We start from the raw sequence: 21,887 nt of genomic DNA on the forward strand, positions 1-21,887 counted from the left end.
AATGCAAATCCTCTTTTCAACCCTGAGAAGAGATGCTGTTTGTATTGAATATTTTATTTATTTTACAAATGGAACCAGATACATTTTTACAGTGGAAGAGGATATCTGAACAGCTCTGAGGAAACTCTGAAGCATGTTCTGTTTGGTCTGTGCCTGAGCTAGAACCTGTAATCCCAGGCTTCTGTGCAATTTTGAAATCAGAACCAGAGCCTTAACAAATCATCTTGTGAAGTGGTTCTCTCACATGCCACTGAATTACAGAGTTGCTGTTTTCATCAGTTCTGTGAGGAGATTTGAACAAGGGGCTGAGAGTGTACTGTCCAGTGGTTCACTGCTCAGAATCACAGACAATCAGCTGTAACTTTACGGAGTTGTATTCAAACACCTTTTAATTTAACCAGAGGAAAAAGGTAAGATGTTAAATTAACAGGTGTATACACACCCACTGCTTCAATGGCAGCATCTTCAGAATACCAACTTTTTTTTGATTTCAAGGCATTTCAAGGCAACCTAATACTGGAGAATTTATCTGGAAGGCCATGCCCAGATGGCAGACAAGAGGCACTGGGATGGAAAACATCTAACCTATGAATTTTCACACTGAATCTAGAAGTGGGGGCAGCATTTACCTACAACACATTTAGAATATCACAGAAATTTGCACATTTTTGGACTACTTGTTAGTTTAACAATCAACCTCTATAAACAAGAGAATTAGAACACAGTGACCCCTTTTAGTCCACGTCAGCATTGTGGACTGACAGAGCAATGTACTCTGGTCCTGCTGCTGGTTCGTACTGTGTGCAGTAGGTCCTGTCTGTAACCTCAGCTCATCAACCCCAAGCTCTCTCAAACCGTACATAGATAAGAGTTTGGTGTGCAAAGGGCAGTCGCTCTGCTCTTTTGCCGACACCTTAAACAATCAAGATAGGCACAGAGCGAAGCTCTCTCCACACCTTCGCATCATGCACTCCTGAGTCAGACACAGAAGCTCCTTCCACACCACCCCATCAGGCATAGAGTGAAACTCTTTTCTATACATGATTGTTTGAATAGATTGATTCTGCTGAGAAAGCTACAGCTGGGCTTTTTTGTGGTGCTCACACTTCCCAAGCAGAGGCTCAATTCAACCAAGGAATGTGGGAAGCACCATACTAACGTCTAATAGGCCTGAGCAGCAAGGCCATGTTGTCCCTGGTGGATTCTGCATTTTCTACTTTGCATAGTCATACAGTATAAAGAGTGAAGGGTGAGACCGCCACCCCACCCACTGCCCCAGTCCCAACTCATTTGTGCTTTGATTGAGATACTTAACTCATAATATGCCACACACCTCTTCCCCTCCACCTCAAAAAAAAAACTGGACCTACAAAACAGGTCCATAAGTTACTGAAGTGAAAGGACTTGCATTCAAAGTTGTCACAAGCATTTTCTCTCCACCTTGGATTACATTAAATCAGAGATCAAGGGATTACAGACTGAATCACACGATCACTACCTTCCCATCACAGCAATGACATACTATTCAGCACAGTCTCCCCCATCCATGATCACACTCTCAATGCAAACTTCTGACCCATTATTAAAACAGTTGTATAATGCTAAATCACTCAGGAAAAATTGAAAAAGTCAATGAGGTGTTAATTTTCCAGAATTAAAACCAACTCTTGTTCCTTTGAATCCTTGATTGCCCTTGTGAACTGCATCGCCATCTTCATTGTGCATGCCTCAAACTGTTTTTCAGTTCCATGGGGTGGGGTCAGGATTGAGTTTCAGTACTACTCCTCCTCTTCCTCCTCCTCCTCCTCTTCATCGTCATCTTCATCATGGCAGTGTGTAATCTCTTGTGGAGTTTGTGGGAAAAGATTAGGCGGTTTGATCTCACTGATTGATCTGGTCAGTTGGTGCCTTTTGAACTCAGTACCTTTAAAATCCGCCGAGCCCATTGAACGGTTACGTGTTGCCATTGGAGACTCAACATAGTTAATATCCACATGGCTGTGCTCCACAGTGGACTCATGGGGCATCTAAAGGACAAAGCAAGGGGAACATCATGAAGATTGGGAGCACAAAGCAGCATTGTGTGTGTGTGTGTGGGGGGGGGGGGGGGGGCGAGGAGGCCAGGAGATGCAACAGTGAAGGGAAGAATAGAACACACACATCAAGGTGAAATGTGCAAAGGTCAGACCAAGACCTTTGCAGGACAGAGAGGAGTAACGCAGAGGAACCAAAAAGTACAGGGTGTTGGGGAGAAGACAAAGGCTACTTGTGATTTGAGTGCACATGCCCTTTGCTCTAAATTACTCCTGTTTTGCATTTTGTTAGCTGTAGCAGAGATTAAGTTCTGCACCCTAATTACTGTTTGCAGCCAGGAATATCCTGTACTCTGATGTGGCAGGAGACTGGCCCATCTGCCAGGACCAGTGAGTCATCACCCAGCTGGCTAATGCTGAACCTTTCCCAACCTTGCTGTACCACGCTGCTCACCATCAAATTCACGATCACCAAATGGACAGGGAGCATAATGTAAACTTAGCAGTTTATGCACTCCCCTGCCTCCCTGTTTGCTGTAGATCACATGTCTGTACTGTATTGATATGCAACTGGTGCCACTCACCCAAATAGGGGATCATATACCACAATGTCTACAGACCAGCTGATGAGACCATAAGACACAGATGGAGAATTACACTTCGGCCCATCAAGTCTGCTCCTCCATTCCATTGTAGCTGATTTATCATACCTATCAACCTCAATCTCCTATCCTCTAACACCCTATCAATCTCCACTTAAATATACTCAATAACCTGGCCTCCATAACAGTTTATGAAGATGAATTCCACAGATTCAACACACACAATGCTGGAGGTACTGAGCATCAATGGAAAAAAGTAAACAGTCGAAGGCTCTTGTCCAGAAACGTCATCAGAACCGGAAAAGGAGAAGTCAGTAAGAGGGTGGGTGGGGGGTGGAGAAAGAGGAAGTAGTACAAGGTTGAGAGGTGAAACCAGGGGGTGGGGTGAAGTGAAAAGCTAGGGAAGTAGATTGGTGAAAGAGAAGAGAGCTGGAGAAGGGGAAATCTGATACAAAGGCCGTGGAAGAAAGGGAAGGGAGTGGAGCACCAGAGGGAGGTGATGGGCAGGTAAGGAGATGGTAAAGGGAGGGGGAGCAATCACTGGAAGTTTGAGAAATTGTTTGAAGGCTGCCCAGGCAGAATATAAGTGACAGTAGAGGCGGCCATGGACTGACATAAGGGGAGGGAAAAAATTGCATGATAGTGCGACCCTGTTGGAGACAGCAGAAATTATGGAGAATAATGTGCTGGATGCGGAAGCTAGTGGGGTGATAGACAAGGACAAGAGGAACCCTATCCCAGGTGTGGCAATAGGAGAATGGCGTGAGGGCAGATGTGCACAAAATGCAAGAGATGCAGTGAGGGCAGGGTTGATGCTGGACGAAGGGAAGCCTCTTTCTTTGAAAAAGGAGGACATCTCAGCAGTTCTGCAATGGAAAGCCTCATCTTGAGGGTAGATGTGGCAGAGACGGAGGAACTGAGAGAAGCAGCAAATGCAGTAGATAGCCTCCATCTGGGTAGCATTCAAACTGATGGTATAAATATAGATTTCCTGAACTTCCAGTAATTGCCCCTCCTCTTTCACCATTCCCGTTTCCCCTCTCACCTTAACTCCTTACCTGCCCATCACCTCCCTCTGATGCTCCACCCCTTCCTTCCATGGTCTTCTGTCCTCTGGTTTCAGATTCCCTTCACTACACCACCACCCAGTTTCACCTACCATTACCTCCTTGCAGGTAGGTTTGTCAGGAGGGTTTAAACTAATTTGCAAGGGGGATGGGGCCCAGAGTAATAGAGCTGTGGAAGAAGTGCATGGAGTGAAGCCAGATCTAACATAAAGAGAAGCAGAATAAAGGGTGTAAAGGTAGAAGGGCTAAAGTGTGTGTACTTCAATGCAAGAAGCATCAGGAACAAAGGTGTTGAAGTGAGAGCTTGGATGCATACATGGAATTATGATGTTGTGGCCATTACAGAGACTTGGCTGGCACCAGGACAGGAATGAGATTCTCAATATTCCTGGATTTCAGTGCTTTAAAAGAGATGGGTGGGGGGGGGGGGGGGGGGGGAGGGCAGGGGTAGCATTACTGGATGGGGATACTATTACAGCTACAGAAAGGGTGGGTAATGTAGCAGGATCCTCGTGAGTCAGTATGGGTGGAAGTCAGGAAGAGGAAGGGAGCAGTTACTCTATTGGGAGTATTCTAAAGGCCCCCTGGTAGCAGCAGAGATACCGAGGAGCAGATTGGGAGGCAGATTTTGGAAAGGTGCAAAAATAACAGGGTTGTTATCATGGGTGACTTTAACTTCCCTAATATTGATTGGCACCTGATTAGTTCCAATAGTTTAGATGGGGCAGAGTTTGTTAATTGTGTCCAGGACGGATTCCTGTCACAGTATGTTGACAGGCCGACTAGGGGAATGCCATACTAGATCTAGTATTAGGTAACGAACCAGGTCAGGTCACAGATCCCTCAGTGGGTGAGCATCTGGGGGACAGTGATCACCCCTCTCTGGCCTTTAGCATTATCATGGAAAAGGATAGAATCAGAGAGGACAGAAAAATTTTTCATTGGGGAAGGGCAAATTATGAGGCTAAAAGGCTAGAACTTGCGTTTGTGAATTGGGATGATGTTTTGCAGAGAAATGTACTATGGATATTTGGTCAATGTTTAGGGATCTCTTACAGGATGTTAGGGATAAATTTGTCCTGGTGAAGAAGATAAAGAATAGTAGGGTGAAGGAACCATGGGTGACAAGTGAGGTGGAAAAATCTAGTCAGGTGGAAGAAGGCAGCATACATGAGGTTTAAGAAGCAAGGATCAGATGGGTCAATTGAGGAATATAGGATAGCAAGAAAGGAGCTTAAGAAGGGGCTGAGGAGAGCAAGAAGAGGGCATGAGAAGGCCTTGGCGAGTAGGGTGAAGGAAAACCCCAAGGCATTCTTCAATTATGTGAAGAACAAAAGGATGACAGGAGTGAAGGTAGGACCGGTTAGAGATAAAGGTGGGAAGATGTGCCTGGAGGCTGTGGAAGTGAACGAGGTCCTCAATGAATACTCTTCAGTATTCACCAATGACAGGGAACTTGATGACGGTGAAGACAATATGAGTGAGGTTGATGTTCTGGAGCATGTTGATATTAAGGGAGAGGAGGTGTTGGAGTTGTCAAAATACATTAGGTTGGCTATGTCCCCGGAGCCTGACAAAATACTCGCCAGGCTGCTCCGCGAGAGATTGCCGAGCCTCTGGCTAGGATCTTTATGTCCTCATCACTGGAGGATTGGAGAGAGGCGAATGTTGTCCCCTTGTTCAAAAAAGGTAGTAGGGATAGTCCAGGTAATTATAGACCAGGGAGCCTTACGTCTGGTGGGAAAGCAGTTGGAAAAGAGTCTTAGAGATAGGATCTATGGGCATTTAGAGAATCATGGTCTGATCAGGTACAATCAGCACGGCTTTGTGAAGGGCAGATCGTGTCTAACAGGCCTGATAGAGTTCTTTGAGGAGGTGACCAGGCATATAGATGAGTGTTGTGCAGTGGATGTGATCTACATGGATTTTTGTAAGGCATTTGACAAGGTTCCACATGGTAGGCTTATTCAGAAAGTCAGAAGGCATGGGATCCAGGGAAGTTTGGCCAGGTGCATTCAGAATTGGCTTGCCAGCAGAAAGCAGAGGATTGTGGTGGAGGGAGTACATTCAGATTGGAGGGTTGTGACTAGTGGTGTCCCAAAAGATTGGTTCTGGGACCTCTACTTTTTGTGATTTTTATTAACGACCTGGATGTGGGGGTAGAAAGGTGGGTTGGCAAGTTTGCAGACAACACAAAGGTTGATGGTGTTGTAGATAGTGTAGAGGATTGTCGAAGATTGCAAAGAGGCATTGATAGGATGCAGAAGTGAGCTGAGAAGTGGTAGATGGTTCAACCCGGAGAAGTGCAAGGTGGTACACTTTGGAAGGACAAACTGACAAACTCCAAGGCAGAGTACAAAGTAAATGGCAGGATACTTGGTAGTGTGGAGGAGCAGAGGGGTCTGGGGGTACATGTACACAGATCCCTGAAAGTTGCCTCACAGCTAGATAGGGTAGTTAAGAAAGCTTATGGGGTGTTAGCTTTCATAAGTCGAGGGATAGAGTTTAAGAGACACGATGTAATGATGGAGCTCTATAAAACTCTAGTTAGGCAACACGGAGTAGTGTCCAGTTCTGGTCGCCTCACTATAGGAAGGATGTGGAAGCATTGGAAAGGGTACAGAGGAGATTTACCAGGATGCTGCCTGGTTTAGAGAGTATGGATTATGATCAGAGATTAAGGGAGCTAGGGCTTTACTCTTTGGAGAGAAGGAGGATGAGAGGAGACATGATAGAGGTGTATAAGATATTAAGAGGAATTGACAGAGTGGACAGCCAGCGCCTCTTCCCCAGGGCACCACTGCTCAGTACAAGAGGACATGGCTTTAAGGTAAGGGGAGGGAAGTTCAAGGGGGATATTAGAGGAAGGTTTTTCACTCAGAGAGTGGTTGGTGTGTGGAATGCACTGCCTGAGTCAGTGGTGGAGGCAGATACACTAGTGAAGTTTAAGAGACTGTTAGAGAGGTATATGGAGGAATTTAAGGTGGGGGGTTATATGGGAGGCAGAGTTTGAGGGTCGGCACAACATTGTGGGCTGAAGGGCCTGTAATGTGCTGTACTATTCTATGTTCCATGTTTCAGGGTTTCACCATTGTCAATCTGTGGCTAGCCATTTTAACTACTTACTCCCATCAACCTACACTAGAATTAGAGCCCTCCATACATCAATGTACCTATCCAAACTTCTCTCAAGTGTTGAAATCGAGCTTGCATGCATCACTTACATTGGCAGCTTGTTACACATTCTTACAACCCTCTGGATCAAGAAGTGTCCTGTCATGTTCCCCTCAAGCTTTTTACCCTTAACTCATAACATCTAGTTATAGTCCCACTGGAAAAAGCATGCCTGCATTTACCCTATCTATACCCCTCATAATTTTGCGCACCTCTATCAAATTTCCTCTCAATCTTCTACATTCCAAGGAATAAAGTCCTAACCCATTCAATCTTATAACTCAGGTCCTCCAATCCCAGCAACCTCCTTGTAAATTATCTCCGGACTTCAACCTTATTTACATCTTTCCTGTAGGTAGGAGACCAAACCCACACACAGTACTCCAAATTAGGCCTCAGCAATGTTTTATACAACTTCAACATAATGTTCCATCTCCTGTACTCAATACTTTGAAAGTCGTGTCACACATAGATAGGGTCATAAAAAAGCTTTTGGCACATTGGCCTTCATAAATCAATGAATTTGTATTCTAAATCCCTTTGTTCTGCAACACCATTCAAGGTCCTACTGTTCACTGTGTAAGATCTACCTTGGTTGGTCCTACCAAAGTATAACACCTTGCATTTGACTGCACTGAATTCCATCTGCCATTCAGTCCATTTTCCAGCTGGTCAAGATCCCACTGCAAGCTCTGATAGACTTCCCCTCTGTCCACTACATCCCCAATACTAGCTGCATCTGCAAATTTGCTGATCCAGTTAACCGCATTAACGTCCAGGTCACTGATATAGATGACAAACAACAATGGACCAATCCCTGCAGCACTCCACTAGTCACAGGCCTTCAGTCAGAGAGGCAACCATCAACTCCAACTTCTCCCACGATCCAATTCGCTACCGCAGCTTGAATGCTGAGCAACAAACTTCTTGACCAACTTCCCATGTGGGACTTGGGACTTTAGCAAGGTCAGATCCCTTGTTAAAGTCAATATAGACAACATCCATTGCCTTGCCTTCATCAACTTTCCTGGTAACTTCCTCAAAAAAATTCCTCAAACTTCCTCAAAAAAGAGATTGGTTAGACATAACCTACCACACACAAAGCCATGCTGACTATCCTTAATCAGTCCATCTATCTAAATACTCATATCCAATCCCTTAGAATACCTTACAAAAACCTCACCACTGATACCTGGTTCACTGGCCTATAATTTCCTGGTTTATTTTTAAAGCCTTTCTTAAACAGCAGAACAACATTAACTATCCTCCAGCACCTCACCTGTCACTAAGGATGACTTAAATATCTCTGCCCCTGCAATTTCTGCATTTGCCTCCTACAGGGTCTGAGGAAACATCTTGGTAGTCCCTTGTGATTTATCCACCCTCCTTTGCCTCACTTCCGTAGACTGTGTCCATCTCCTGAGTAAATACTGATACAAAAATAATCATTTAAGATTTCCCCATCTCTTCTGGCTCCACACATGTACTAGCACTCTGATCTTCCAGATGACCAATTTTGCCCCTTGCAATCTTTTTGCTCTTAACGTATCTGTAGAATCCCTTAGGAGTTTCCTTCACCTTGTCTGCTAGGGCAACCTCATGCCTTCTTTTAGCCCTCCTGTTCTCTTACACTTCTTATACACCATAAGCACATTTGCTCCTACCTGCCTATACCTGCTAAAAACATTTTTTTCCCCTTAACTAGGGCTACAATATCTCTCAAAAACCAAGGTTCCCTAATCTGTTATCTTTACCTTTTATTCTGACAGGCTCATACAAGCTTTATACTCTCAAAATTTCCCTTTTGAAGACCTCCCACTCACCAAGTACATCTTTGCCAGAAAACAGTCCACACTTGCCATATCCTTTCTGATACCATAAAAATTGGCCTTTCCCCCCATTTAGAATCTCAACCCAGGGCAAAATATATCCTTTTCCATAATTACCTTTAAACGAATGGCAATATGATCATGGTGCTGTGAGCACTGTGCAAAGTGCTCCCCTACACTATCACTTGCCCCATCTTATTCTTGCTTTGTTCCTAGTGTGGTGGAACAAAGTAAGACACCCAGATTTCTGATAAGTAACGTACTCACCAAGACGTGGGCAGCTCGGAAGAGGTAACTGAAAGGGTAGTACAACAGGTTGATGAACGAGGCTGCGTAGAGATCTGCATAGCGCATGACCTGACTGGCAAAGAGCGTCTGCCGGGAGCCGCTGCGGAACAGGCTCCCCATCATCCCGTAACACATGTCCATGTCATGAGTGACTTTCTGCATGGAGGCAGAAAGGAGGAATGAAAATCCATTCAAGAATGATTAAAATTACCCCATCTTTTCTGCAATTCCACATTTAGAAGTTCCAGCAGTCATCAGACCAGAAGAAATTGGTGTTCGATTTAAGTAATGGCAAGTCCCAGGTACTCAGGGTGAGAAGGGCAGGGAGGGGTGGGCGGGCACTGTGACCACTACGGAATAACCTGAATACAAGAGTCACTCATTGCATGCCGGGAGAGCAAGGCAAGGGCTATGCAACTCTGATTGTAGGCACGAGTTCCAGTGAGGGGACTGGATGGAAAGGAAAACAGATAGGGCCATTGAGACAGGGATCGATGGCCAAGCACCGGCCATCAGTGTCAGTCCCTCCCTTGATATCCTGGCAGAACCTTTGGGGATCGAAGTCTCAACCCTGGGAGAAAGGAGCCCTCATCTCACCTTGATACGTCTCTGAATGGCGCTGATGTCAGGGCGCTCGTTGCTGCTGCTGTCCAAGTGTCTGTGGGGGGAGAACACCAATGAAAACTCAGGGACACTAACATTAACACTGGAAAATGCATCAGCACAAGCAGTTATGAGTGTAGAAGATTTACTGGGTTTCCACCAACAAACTGAGGTCAGTTACCCACTGAGTGAATGGTTTAGCCCCTTGGTGTTATTTGAGTTGGTTTTTTTTAATAAAAGATTATTCTGCTTTCAGTAATCCCGGGTAACTCATTCTTGTGACGACTGTTTCCATACTCACTTGTAGAGTTCTGCCAGAAACACGTCCAGACTCTGTAGCTCCTCAAACAGGCCTGGAAAATAAAGGGAAGTCAGCAGTGGTTCACAGGAACAGACAACACAAGGAGCAGAGGACAGGCATTAGTCAACAGTGAGAATCAGCAACTCACAGCACAAAAGGCAGCCAGCCCAACCAGTCCATGCTGGCCGCAGATACAGCAGAGGTTAGTGCTGCTTCCTCACTGCCCCTAATTACTGATCTCTGCACAAGAACAGGGCTTTCTGCTCAACCAGAGCAGAACACTTACTTTACCACCATCAGCCTCACTGGCCAAGTCTGCCTTTCCTCATAAGTAGACTTTTACACTGTCCCAGCACCATCTTCCACTCCTACATTCATAACTTCAAAGCAAGCATCCCACTGGCTTCAGCCCCTTTTGGGGATCTGTGGGCCTCTGCTGTCTCCATTCCTTGCACATCTCCGTATCCATCCACTTGATTACAATCCAGTCCAAGTCATTTGTAATTTGTGTCAAAGGTAAGGAAGTGAGTCCTGACAAACCCAGTAAACACGTTACTTCCCCAGAGGAACCCAACACAACATGTTGCCATGGTAACTCAGTACACACCCATCACCTCCCTTGTCACCAACATCCCCTCAGCACTCTCCCAAGCCATTTTCTAATCCAAAGTACCACCTTCTCGTGGATTCCCTGGGCTCATCCTCCCCACATCAGTCTGACACACACGACCCTCTTTATGTGCAGAACATGAGTAGCTGAAGCAGAGCTGCTGCAGATTGCCAATCCAGTTATTATGAAAGTGGTAGGTGAACAGCCAGAAGCCATGTGCAGGTGCCGTGGTCTTACTGCTCTTGTCTGTCCAGACATGCAGCTCCTGTGCCAGTTCGGGGATGACCAGGAATGTTCTCCAGCCCTGCCGTTTCTTTGATTTCAGGATGTCACCAAAGATGTGATCACCAATATACAGAATGTCTTTGCCTTTTGCTCCCAGCAGGTCCCCCATAATATCCGAAGAACCTGGAAAACACCCCACACACACACACAATCAGGATCATGTAACCTTTTTCGTTTCACCTTAGAGTTGGTGCAGAATTACTGGATTCAGCTCACATAATGTCATCAGCTGAGGGCCAACCCAAACATTACCTGCCCATCTCCCTCTGCGATGCTACCTGATCTGCTAGGTACCTCCAAATGAGCCCAGAGCCAGTGTCCTACTCCCACCACAGGCAGCCTCAGCCCTCCTCTGTGCAAACCCAATTTTCTACCCCCACTGTCTGCCCACAATCAAAACCCACTCACCCCCAGGGAAGGAAGTAGAATTGGTTTACACTGGCAGCTCCCAATATTAGCTTGCATATAATGTCACTGTAATAGCAGGGTCAGAGAGGCAGCCTGCTGGACACTCACCTCCTGAGTACACAACACCGTGCTGCAGAGGTCCTGTATGTGTCCCGATCTTCAAGTGGCCAGTTGTCTACATGGGAACAAGTGAATTGGAGACTTTCTATTAGTGGATGCTTCCCACACACGATGTATTCCTCAACCTCAGGGTTCAAGATCCATTCATGCACACTGATTGTGTCCTCGCCCTCAGCACAGGCTGGCACATCCCAGTGTTGCACCTTCAGAGCAGGGGCCTCACTGCTCTCAGTCACATCTTTCCCGAGAGATCAGGATCATCTCAAACCAAACGCAGCACCACTGAGTTTCCAGGGAACAAGGACTATCACACCGAAGCCTGCAGCTGATGACACCCACAGTGAGAAGAGGAACAACGTGCAGGAGTTCCAGACTCACCAGAGCTTTGGGTAGGCATACAGTAGGTGTTGTAGGACGGAGGGGTAGTGAAGATTGAACAGAAGGAGCTCCAGGAACAGCACTGGCAGGTGCCAGGATGTTGGGAAAGCTCATGGAATCTTCAGCTTTTTTTAAAAATTAGAGGTAAGAAGGTAACACGAGTTTGGGGAATAATTGTCAGGCCTCAGCAGCTGATTGGATAGCCACAAAAAATTACACCCTTGGTTCATCTTGTCTGTGCATAACCATAGAACATTACAGCACAGAAGCAGGCCTTTTGGCCCTTCTTGGCTGTGCCAAACCATTTTTCTGCCTAGTCCCACTGACCTGCACCTCTCATCCATGTACCTGTCCAAGTTTTTCTTAAATGTTAAAAATGAGCCCGCATTTACCACTTCAACTGGCAGCTCATTCCACACTCCCACCACTCTGTGTGAAGAAGCCCCCCCTAATGTTCCCTTTAAACTTTTCCCCCTTCACCCTTAACCCATGTCCTCTGTTTTTTTTTCTCCCTTAACCTCAGTGGAAAAAGCCTGCTTGCATTCACCCTATCTATACCCATCATAATTTTATATACCTCTATCAAATTTCCCTTCCTCTACGCTCCAGGGAATAAAGTCCTAACATATTCAACCTTTCTCTGTAACTCAGTTTCTCAAGTCCCGGCAACATCCTTGTAAACCTTCTCTGCACTCTTTCAACCTTATTAATATCCTTCCTGTAATTCGGTGACCAAAACTGCACAATAATCCAAATTTGGCCTCACCAATGCCTTATACAACCTCACCATAACATTCCAACTCATACTCAATACTTTGATTTATAATGGCCAATGAACCAAAAGTTCTCTTTACTACCCTATCTACCTATGACGCCAGTTTTAGGGAATTTTGTATCTATGTTCCCAGATCCCTCTGTTCTACTGCATTCCTCAGTGCCCTACCATTTACCTTGTATGTTCTACCTTGGTTTTTCCTTCCAAAGTGCAATACCTCACACTTGTCTGTATTAAACTCCATCTGCCATTTTTTAAGCCCTGGATTCCTTTTAGAGCCTTTTTTAAACAATGGAACAACATGAGCTATCCTCCAATCCTCTGGCACCTCACCCGTAGATACCAACATTTTAAATATATCTGCCAGGGTCCCTGCAATTTCAACATTAGTCTTCTTCAAAGTCTGAGGGAATACCCTGTCAGGTCCTGGGGATTTATCCACTCTGATTTGCCTCAAGATAGCAAGGGCCTCCTCCTCTTCAATCTGTATAGGTTCCACGACCTCACTACTTGTTTGCCTTATTTCCACTGACTCCATGCCAGTTTCCTTAGTAAATACAGACGCAAAAAACCCCATTTAAGATCTCCCCCATTTTTTTTGGTTCCATACATAGCCGACCATTCTGATCTTCAAGATGACCAATTTTATCCCTCACTATCCTTTTACTCTTAATATACCTGTAGAAGCTCTTTGGATTATCCTTCACCTTGACTGCCAAAGCTACCTCATGTCTTCTTTTAGCCCTCCTGATTTCTTTCTTAAGCTTTTTTTTGCATTTTTTTATACTCAAGTACCTTATTTGCTCCGTTTCCTATACATGTCATACATGTCTCTTCTTCTTTATCAGAGTTCCAATATCCCTAGAGAACCAATAGTTCTTTATTCTTAATCACTTTACCTTTAATCCTGACAGGAACATACAAACTCTACTCTCAAAATTTCTCCTTTCAAGGCCTCCCGCTTACCAGGAGAACATCCTTACCAGAGAACAACCTGTCCCAATCCATGCTTTTTAGATCCTTTCTCATTTCTTCAAATTTGGCCTTTTTCCAATTTAGAACCTCAACCCGAGGACCAGATCTATCTTTATCCAAGATCAAGTTGAAAATAATGGTGTTATGATCACTGGAACCAAAGTCTTCCCCTATGCACACTTCCGTCACATGTCCTAAATCATTTCCTAATAGGAGATCTAATTATTGTATCCTCTCTAGTCGGTACCTCTATATATAGATTTAGAAAATTTTCCTGAACACATTTTACAAACTCTAACCCGTCTAGACCTTTAACAGTATGGGAGTCCCAATCAATATGTGGAAAATTAAAAATCCCCTACTATCACAATTTTGTTTCCTGCAGTTGACTGCTATCTCTCTGCAGATTTGCTCCTCCAATTCTCGCTGACTATTGGGTGGTTTATAATACAACCCCATTAATATAGTCATTACCTTTCCTGTTTCTCAGCTCCACCCATATGGCCTCAGTAGACAAGCCCTCTAATCTGTCCTGCCTGAGCACTGCTGTAACATTTCCCGACTAGCAATGCCACCCCCCCCCCACCCTTCACCCCTCTGCCTCTATCACATCTGAAACATCGGAACCCTAGAACATTAAACTGCCAGTCCTGCCCCTCCTGTAGCCAAGTTTCACTAATGGCTACAATGTCATAATTCCACGTGTCAATCCATGCCCTCAACTCATCAGCCTTCCCCACAATACTCCTCGCATTGAAATAGACACACCTCAGAAAATTATTACCACCACACACAACCCTTCTATTTGTGACTTTGCATGAACCTTTAACATAATTTATTTTCACCCACGCTCCACTATCTACACTGGCACTCTTGATTCCCATCCCCCTGTAAATCTAGTTTAACCCTCCCCCCCCACTAGCACCAACAAACCTCCCTGCAAGGATATTGGTCCCCTGTAGTTCAGGTGTAACCCATCTCTCTTGTACAGGTCCCAACTGTCCCAGAAGAGGTCCCAGTGATCCTGAAATCTGAAACCCTGCCCCCTACAATAGTTCCTCATCCTCCAGAGCATCCTACTCTTACCCTCACTGGCACGTGGCACAGGTAGCAATCCTGAGATTACCACCCTCGAGGTCCTGCTTTTTAACTTCTTACCAAGCTCTCCATACTCACTCTTCAGGACCTCCTCACTCTTTCTTCCTATGTCATTGGTACTGATGTGTACCATGACATCTGGCTGCTCACCCTCCCATTTCAATGGTTCCATTTAATATCAGAAAATGCATACAACCTAAAATTCTTACTCTCCAATGACAGTAAAACATTTGAACCCCAACAAACCCCTCCCCTTCCCAGGCAAACAGCAAAGCATCAACTCCTTCTTATTCCAATAGTAAGCATCAGCCATCACCCTCCCCCCAGCATGCAAGAAATAGCAAAGCCCCAAAGAGACCATGATCAAAAACTATAGTCCATAACTCAGGACTTTGACATGACATGTGCTCTCTCTCTTTCTCACTGAGGGAGAGAGAGGTATCACTCTTTCCACAGCGACAGCTGAGACCAACAACTTGCTGTTTTGATGTCAGTCTGTAGCATAATTTTTACTTTGAATTCCCCCGACTCAAGAATTGGCAGCAAACTCCTCCTCCCTCCCCACCAGAGGGAGAGAGAGAGCGATCACTTGAGACCAGCGGTCTCAGACAGCTGCACCCGCTGTCATGATGTTCCAGTTGGCAGCACCAGTGAGCACTCAGGGCCCGAAGGTGCACATTTTCCAGTCCGCTCCTGGAGATATCAGAAACACTTGGCCACTGGGTGAGCTCCAAGAGCAGGAATCCACCGCCACGAAGAACCGCAATTTGAGTGCAGCTGTAGATCACGGATTCTGACAGAACTCTATTTAAACTGCTTAGTCCCATCGACCTGCATAGTCCTCCATACCCCTCCCATCCACATACCTATCCAAACTCTGCTTCAACATTAAAATCAAAATTGCATCCACACTTATGCTGGCAGCTCCTTCTACTCTCACCCCACCTGAGTGAAGATGCTTCCCCTCATGTTCCCCTTAAACAATTCACCTTCCACCCTTAACCCAAGACCTCTAGTCTCAACCAACCTCAGTGGAAAAAGCCTGCTTGCATTTACCCTATTTACACCCCTCATAACTTTGTACAACTCTATCAAATCTCTCAATCTTCTACATTCTAAAGAATACTGTCCTAACCTAATCAATCTTTCCTTAACTCAGTCCTCCAGTCCCAGCAACATCCTTCTCTATATGCTTTCAATCTTATTTACATTTTTCCTGTAGGTAGGTGACCAAGACTGCACATACCACTCCAAATGATACCTCACCAACGTTTCATATAACTTCAACATAACATCCTAACTATTGTACTCAATACTTCAATCTATGAAGGCCAAATTGCCAAAGACTTTATTTATGACCCCATCTACTTGTGACTCGACTTTCAATTAATTATGGGTCTGAATTCCCAGATCCTTCTGTTCTATTGCACTCCTCAATGCTCTATCATTCACTGTATAAGACCTACCCTGTTTGGCCCTCCCAAAGTGCAACACCTCATACTAGTCTACGTTAAATGCTATTTTTCAGCCCATTTTTCTGCCTGGTCCAGATCCTGCTGCAAGTTTTGATAGTCTTCCTCGCTGTCCACTACGTGTCATCCACAAATTTACTAATCCAATTAACCATGTTATCATCTAGATCATTGATACAGATGACAAACAATGGACCCTGCACCAATCCTTGCGGCTCTCCACTAGTCACAGGCCTCCAGTCAGAGAGGCAACCATCTACTACCACTCTCTGGATCAGACACTGGCTTTGTGGGAGAAATCAATTTACCACCTCATCTTGAATGCCATGTGACTGAACCTTCCTAACTACCTCCCACGCAGGACCTTGACCAATGGCCTTGCTAAGTCCATGCCTTTATCCACTTTCCTGGAATCTGTATAGCGTCCATGACCTCATTGCTGCTTTGCCTTACTTCCATACTGTCTGTCCCATAATGCCTTTAGAATCTCAACCCAAGGACCAGACCTGTCTTTTTTCCATAATTACCTTGAAACTAATGGCATTATGTTCACTAGATGTAATACCTCCTACACAAACTTCATTCCCTTATAGGAGATCGTATTGTACTCTCTCTTGTTGGGACTTCTATGTATTGATACAAGAAACTTCCCTGAACACATATGACAAACTCTGCACCATCTGTCCTTTTACTGTTTGGAAGTCTCAATCAATATGTGGGAAGTTAAAATCAACTACTATCACAATCTTATGTTTCTCGCAATAGTATGCAATCTCTCTACAAATTTGTTCTTCTAAATGTCAAGGTCTTGGATAGGATGCAGAGGAGATTACAGGTAGAACAACATAAACCTTTGGCCTCCCCAAACACAGTCAGCCACAGTGGGATACGATAGGACCCCCAAGGTGGATACACAATAAGTCTGTGATACAATTACACAAAATCAGACAATGGAACTGTGTCCCCCACCCCCATCTAGCATTTGACACCCACTGTCTGTAGAGATGTTATTGATCTGCTTGTTGAGCTTTGCACAGACCCACTCCCACCCGGTTCAGAGGACAGACACTTCAGGCTCTGCCAATAATCCCACATCCCATCAAGTTGAAGGCTAGACTGAAGAAAACAAAGTCTTTAAGATTTCTTTTAGCACTGCATAATGTTATGTCAAGTTGCATTTTGATTGTAGCCAGATATGGCAGTAATAAAACCCTTCTGCCTGCATTAATTCTGATTGCATCTCCCAAAGGTCTAGACAGCAGTTTTTTGAAAAAGATTCTTAAAACAATCACAATCAGACACCATTTATCTATATTCATCAACACATCCAGATCATCAGCGTTCGGAATTAAAACTGTACATCTGTTTATACCCTTTGGGCACCCTCTCACACTTTAATCCAGTGATGTACATCTTTATTAACATAAATGTTGATTTGATTTAGCAGTGGGAGCTCCCACTAACAATGTGATGACCAGATAGTCTGCTGGGATAAGTCAGTGTGGACAGCGGTAGACAAGATCAATCACACCTATCCAACAGCAGCAGTTTCATCCAAAATTGATTGCACAATTTCAATCTCTCTCCAAGGAGTCTCCTGGCCCTGTACTCCTGTATCCTTATGACTGCAGATTTTGCTTGTTCCTTCCCACATCAACCTCCCAGCCAGAGTGAGGAGCTGAGGTTTAATCTCAAACCTTATCCACTTGACGCAGAACCGTTCCCTCGCTGAAAAATAGCGGCTTCCGAGCATCCACCACAACCAGGTCAAAGTATGACTGCCAGGGTCGGTGAGGGGTTCCAGGCTGCAATGAAATGAACTGTTACAAACTTGAGCACTGGGGTTTCTATTTTGTCCTCAGTCACAAAAATCAGGCTTACACTTGCTGTAATCACCTTGAAATACTAATGTTTATCTCCCCCATGGAGTAAACTGACCTGTTTTTATTCTAACATATTATCAAATAATAGAAGGTCATTAGAGATCATTATGAACGGTTCCAGGAATGAGAGATGACAGCTCCAGGGTCAGATAAGAGGCTCGAACATTTTGGTTTGGAGAGGTGGACATACTTTATTTGCAGAAAAGACCCTGAACTGTGGGTTTCTGCTGCTTTAATTCTCTGTCCCACCCAACTCTGACCTCCTAGGGTGTCCTACTGCATGGAAACAGGCTCTTTGGCACAACTCATCCACAACAACCAAGATATCGTATTCAAGCTGGTCCTGTTTGGCAGCAATTGGCCCACATACCTCTAAACCTTTCCTATCCATGTACCTCGCCAACTGTCTTTTAGAAGTTGCAACCATACCTATCTGAACCACATCATCTGGCAGTTCATTCCATATACTGCCACCCTCTGTCCAAAGAAAATGTTACCCTCAGGTTCCTACTAAATCTTACCTCTCTCATCTTAAACTTGTGCCCTTTAGTTCTTGATTTCCCAACTCTGGAAATAGACTGCATGTAATCACAATATCAATGCCCCTCAGGATTGTTATACAACTCTACAAAGTAATTTCTCAGCCTCCCACACAAACAACAACCTGCTACAGCTACAGCGTGAGGTTGAGGAACAATCCCCATTCTCTCGTTCAGGCATGCTGCAGTCTCCAGGACGCACCATCATGTTCTCCAACTGCAGGAAACTCCCTCATCCCGACAGCATCCACCTGCAACATTGGCCCAAGTCCTTCTGCCATCATTAGTTCAGCCTGACTGCCGACTACATGCCCCTGGCTCAGCCAGCGGCATCCCACAGCCCTGCTGAAAGATACACATTACGCACACAATAAAAGTGTGCTTTTAACTGCTAAATCAACACATCTGGTCTCACCCCATCAGAAGATATTCCCCAAATTCTATCCATTCCCCCCACCGACTTCTTGCCCATTTCAAACCTGAAATGTTAGCTTTGGTTTTCTCTCCACATCTACTGAGTGATTCCAGCATTATCTAACCCAATAATCTGTATACATGGAGAGCAGGAGCAGGCTGCCCTCTCCAGTTGTACAAATATACACAAACTCCACCCCCTCTCACCTTGTCCCTCCATCAGTAAACAGCCCTTTCCTCTCACCCCTCCCACCTTGTCCATCTGTCTGTAACCAGTCCTGTACCCTTCCACCTTTCCCATCTGTCAGTAAGCAGTCCTATGCCCTCACCCTCCCACCTTGTCCATCCATCAGGAACAAGGAGGGAGGGCACAGGACTAGTTAATTTGTCAGTAACCAGTCCTGTGCCCTTACCCCATCTATTCCACCTTGTCCATCTGTCAATAAGCAGTCCTGTCCCCTCACCCCTCCTCCCTCACCTCGTCCATCCATCAGTTACCAGTCCTGTCCCCTCACCCCTCCTCCCTCACCTCGTCCATCCATCAGTTACCAGTCCTGTCCCCTCATCCCTCCCCTCCCAGTGGCACTTCAATCCCAGACCCTTCACTTACCATGGGGCCATGGCCAAAGTCAAACATGTAGGTCATAATTTTCTGTAAAATAAGAAATCCATCAGTGCAACGATCAGTAACGAGATTCGGTGTAACTGACCCACGAAGAACACAGAAACCGACCGACAGGGAAGCAGACAGATATCTCCCCCACCCACTCTCACCATGTCAGGATGTCTCCCCCACCCACACCAGTAGACTCATCCTCACATTGGTGTACTGGTAGTCGCTGTTGGTGACCAGGAAAACTTTGCCAACTTCATTCATTCGACTGAGCAGTAATGGCAGTTTGGGCTGAAACGCAAACAAGATTCAAGTTCTGAAAGACACCTCACACCAACTGCAATCCACTCACCCACCTCATCCCAGATCCCACACTTGTCCCATCCCATACAAAACCATACCCACCAAATCCCAGCTCCCACACCCACCCTTCACACATCATAGCAGCACCCCATATCCTCTGCACTGTACACCCACCCATCCCCACCACACCTCAACGACCCCATCCCTTCAGCACTCCCTTTCTCAACTCAGACTCACCAATGACCACCCTTACCTCACCGTCCCCATGGTCCCTTTGTTCTTACTCTTCCTGGGTAAGATGGACGGTACACATTATAGCCATTGTGCTGGGGGGAGGGAGTGTTTAGGCTGATTGACCTGCTGGAGCAGGTGGAGAGTTGTTGAGGCTGCAGTCACCCAGGTGAGTGAGCAACATTTCACTGCATTGGTGGGGGATCTTGTCAGGTGCCATGGGACCGCCAGCCTCCCACCTGCTATGATCAGTGATGTCCTCTGCAGTCTTAACAGTGGGGTATGACAGAGTGGCTGCTGTTGGTCTCCCTGGCTGGAGACGGGCAAGGCCTGGCATTTATAAGGTGGCCGAATAGGGACCATTCATGGGGGCTGGTTTGTAATCTGTACAGTGAAGGGAACATTAAGCTAACTTTTAGCAACAGCCACACTCTTGTCCCAAGAAAAGGATGGGCCTTTGCCCAAGGAACTACAGCAAGGATGTTCTGGAACTGATCAATCTCCAGCAACCATGAGGTGCAACTGCAGAAGTTACCACGGGGATAAGTACAAGAAGCCAACTCCACCAGTCCCACTGTTCCCCTACTAACAGCCCAGACCCAGTCAGAGCAGTCCTCAGAAAGAAACCACTGACTTACCTCTTTAACAACGTAGGTCTCCAAATTTTCTAAAGTCTTCTCTTTCAATGATCCCTAAATAAAACAGGAGAATCTGGTGTTCATAAGAGCGAGAAAGTGAATATTGAGTAAATGCAACACAGGAGTAGTGCACACACTCGTCAATGACCCGCGGGTTCCTTGTGCTGCGCCAAACATCACTGATATACAAATTAAATTCCTTTCTTCCAATGTTTTCTACTTAAATCTCAATACCTGACCCAGTCAGATGGAAGTCGATCACAGTGAGTGATCACTGAACACCATCAGAAGCTGTTACCTTGTAATGGACCCAGTCGACAGCATCCCGTACATCCTGGAACATACTCTTGAAGGACATGAAGAGATCGCCATCCTTAAATCCTGTCTCACAGCTGTGTGAAAAAAGCAAACAATCAAACTAATGTCTAAACAGTACAAGGAGAGCTATGGGGTCAGTGCCGAGCAATCTCTTCCCAAACCAGGTAAAACCCCAGATCACCAGTTTCATCCACGTCCACGCTTCTACACAAGGAAATACCCCTCACATCAGTCTCAGTAATCTATTCCCCATGTACATCAGCCTGCATGGGGCAAGGCCTGAAGATTTTATGGATATTTCAAATTCTCTGCCTCCATGGAGAACTGTGCACTCTGTTCCAAGTAGCCCATCACTTACCTTGTGTATCGGGAGCAATTGGTGAAAAAATCAACCAGGCAAGCAAACAGGTAGGTCTCTGCAAAAGGGAAGGATAACAAATGCCCAGTGAGAAGTGATCTCTGGATCTGACACCCCGAGCAACCACAGATGCACCAACAAAACGGCACTACGCAATGGAAGTGGGCAAAGAATGCATCCAGAGGGCCGGCTCTGGTGATAATGTGCCGAGGGTTTCACAGACTCTTTCCAAAGGAATGGGGGCACTGAGAGAGCAGCTCAGATACAGGCCAGTAGCAGGACCTGTTCTAATGCATGGTAATGGAGTGTACCTACAGGGCAGAGCATGGACATCATGTGGGCTGCAAGGAGGGATAAGAACACAAGACATAGGGGAAGAATCAGATCATTCAGTCCATCATTTATTATCCCTCTCAATCCTGTTCTCCTGCCTTCTCCCTGTAACATATGACGCCCACACAAGAACCTATCAACCTCCACCTTAAATACATCCAATGACTCGGCTGCCACAGCCATCTATGGCAAAGAATTCAAGAGACTGACTACCCTGTAGCTAAGAAATTCTTCCTCAT

The 21,887-nt window shown here is 45.5% G+C and overlaps 1 protein-coding gene across 4 annotated transcripts in view; it reads right to left on the reverse strand.

The window, feature by feature from the left end:
* Positions 1-35: 35 nt before the first annotated feature.
* The window catches only part of nt5c2a (5'-nucleotidase, cytosolic IIa), a 65,899-nt gene continuing 44,047 nt past the window's right edge, over positions 36-21,887 (reverse strand). For all 4 annotated transcript variants that reach the window (XM_073027102.1, XM_073027101.1, XM_073027100.1 and 1 more), the window contains 12 exons: positions 21,316-21,373; positions 20,938-21,031; positions 20,640-20,693; positions 19,675-19,758; positions 19,465-19,506; positions 17,716-17,823; positions 11,309-11,375; positions 10,745-10,915; positions 9,898-9,949; positions 9,591-9,651; positions 8,973-9,149; positions 36-2,027 (listed from right to left, as the gene is read on the reverse strand). In XM_073027102.1, coding sequence (XP_072883203.1) covers positions 1,779-2,027; positions 8,973-9,149; positions 9,591-9,651; positions 9,898-9,949; positions 10,745-10,915; positions 11,309-11,375; positions 17,716-17,823; positions 19,465-19,506; positions 19,675-19,758; positions 20,640-20,693; positions 20,938-21,031; positions 21,316-21,373 — 1,217 coding nt within the window. In that variant the 3' untranslated portion in view covers positions 36-1,778. The remainder of the gene's footprint in view (positions 2,028-8,972; positions 9,150-9,590; positions 9,652-9,897; positions 9,950-10,744; positions 10,916-11,308; positions 11,376-17,715; positions 17,824-19,464; positions 19,507-19,674; positions 19,759-20,639; positions 20,694-20,937; positions 21,032-21,315; positions 21,374-21,887) is intronic.

The sequence above is a fragment of the Hemitrygon akajei genome, chromosome 23 (assembly GCF_048418815.1).
Source record: "Hemitrygon akajei chromosome 23, sHemAka1.3, whole genome shotgun sequence".
NCBI classification, from domain to species: Eukaryota; Metazoa; Chordata; class Chondrichthyes; order Myliobatiformes; family Dasyatidae; genus Hemitrygon; species Hemitrygon akajei.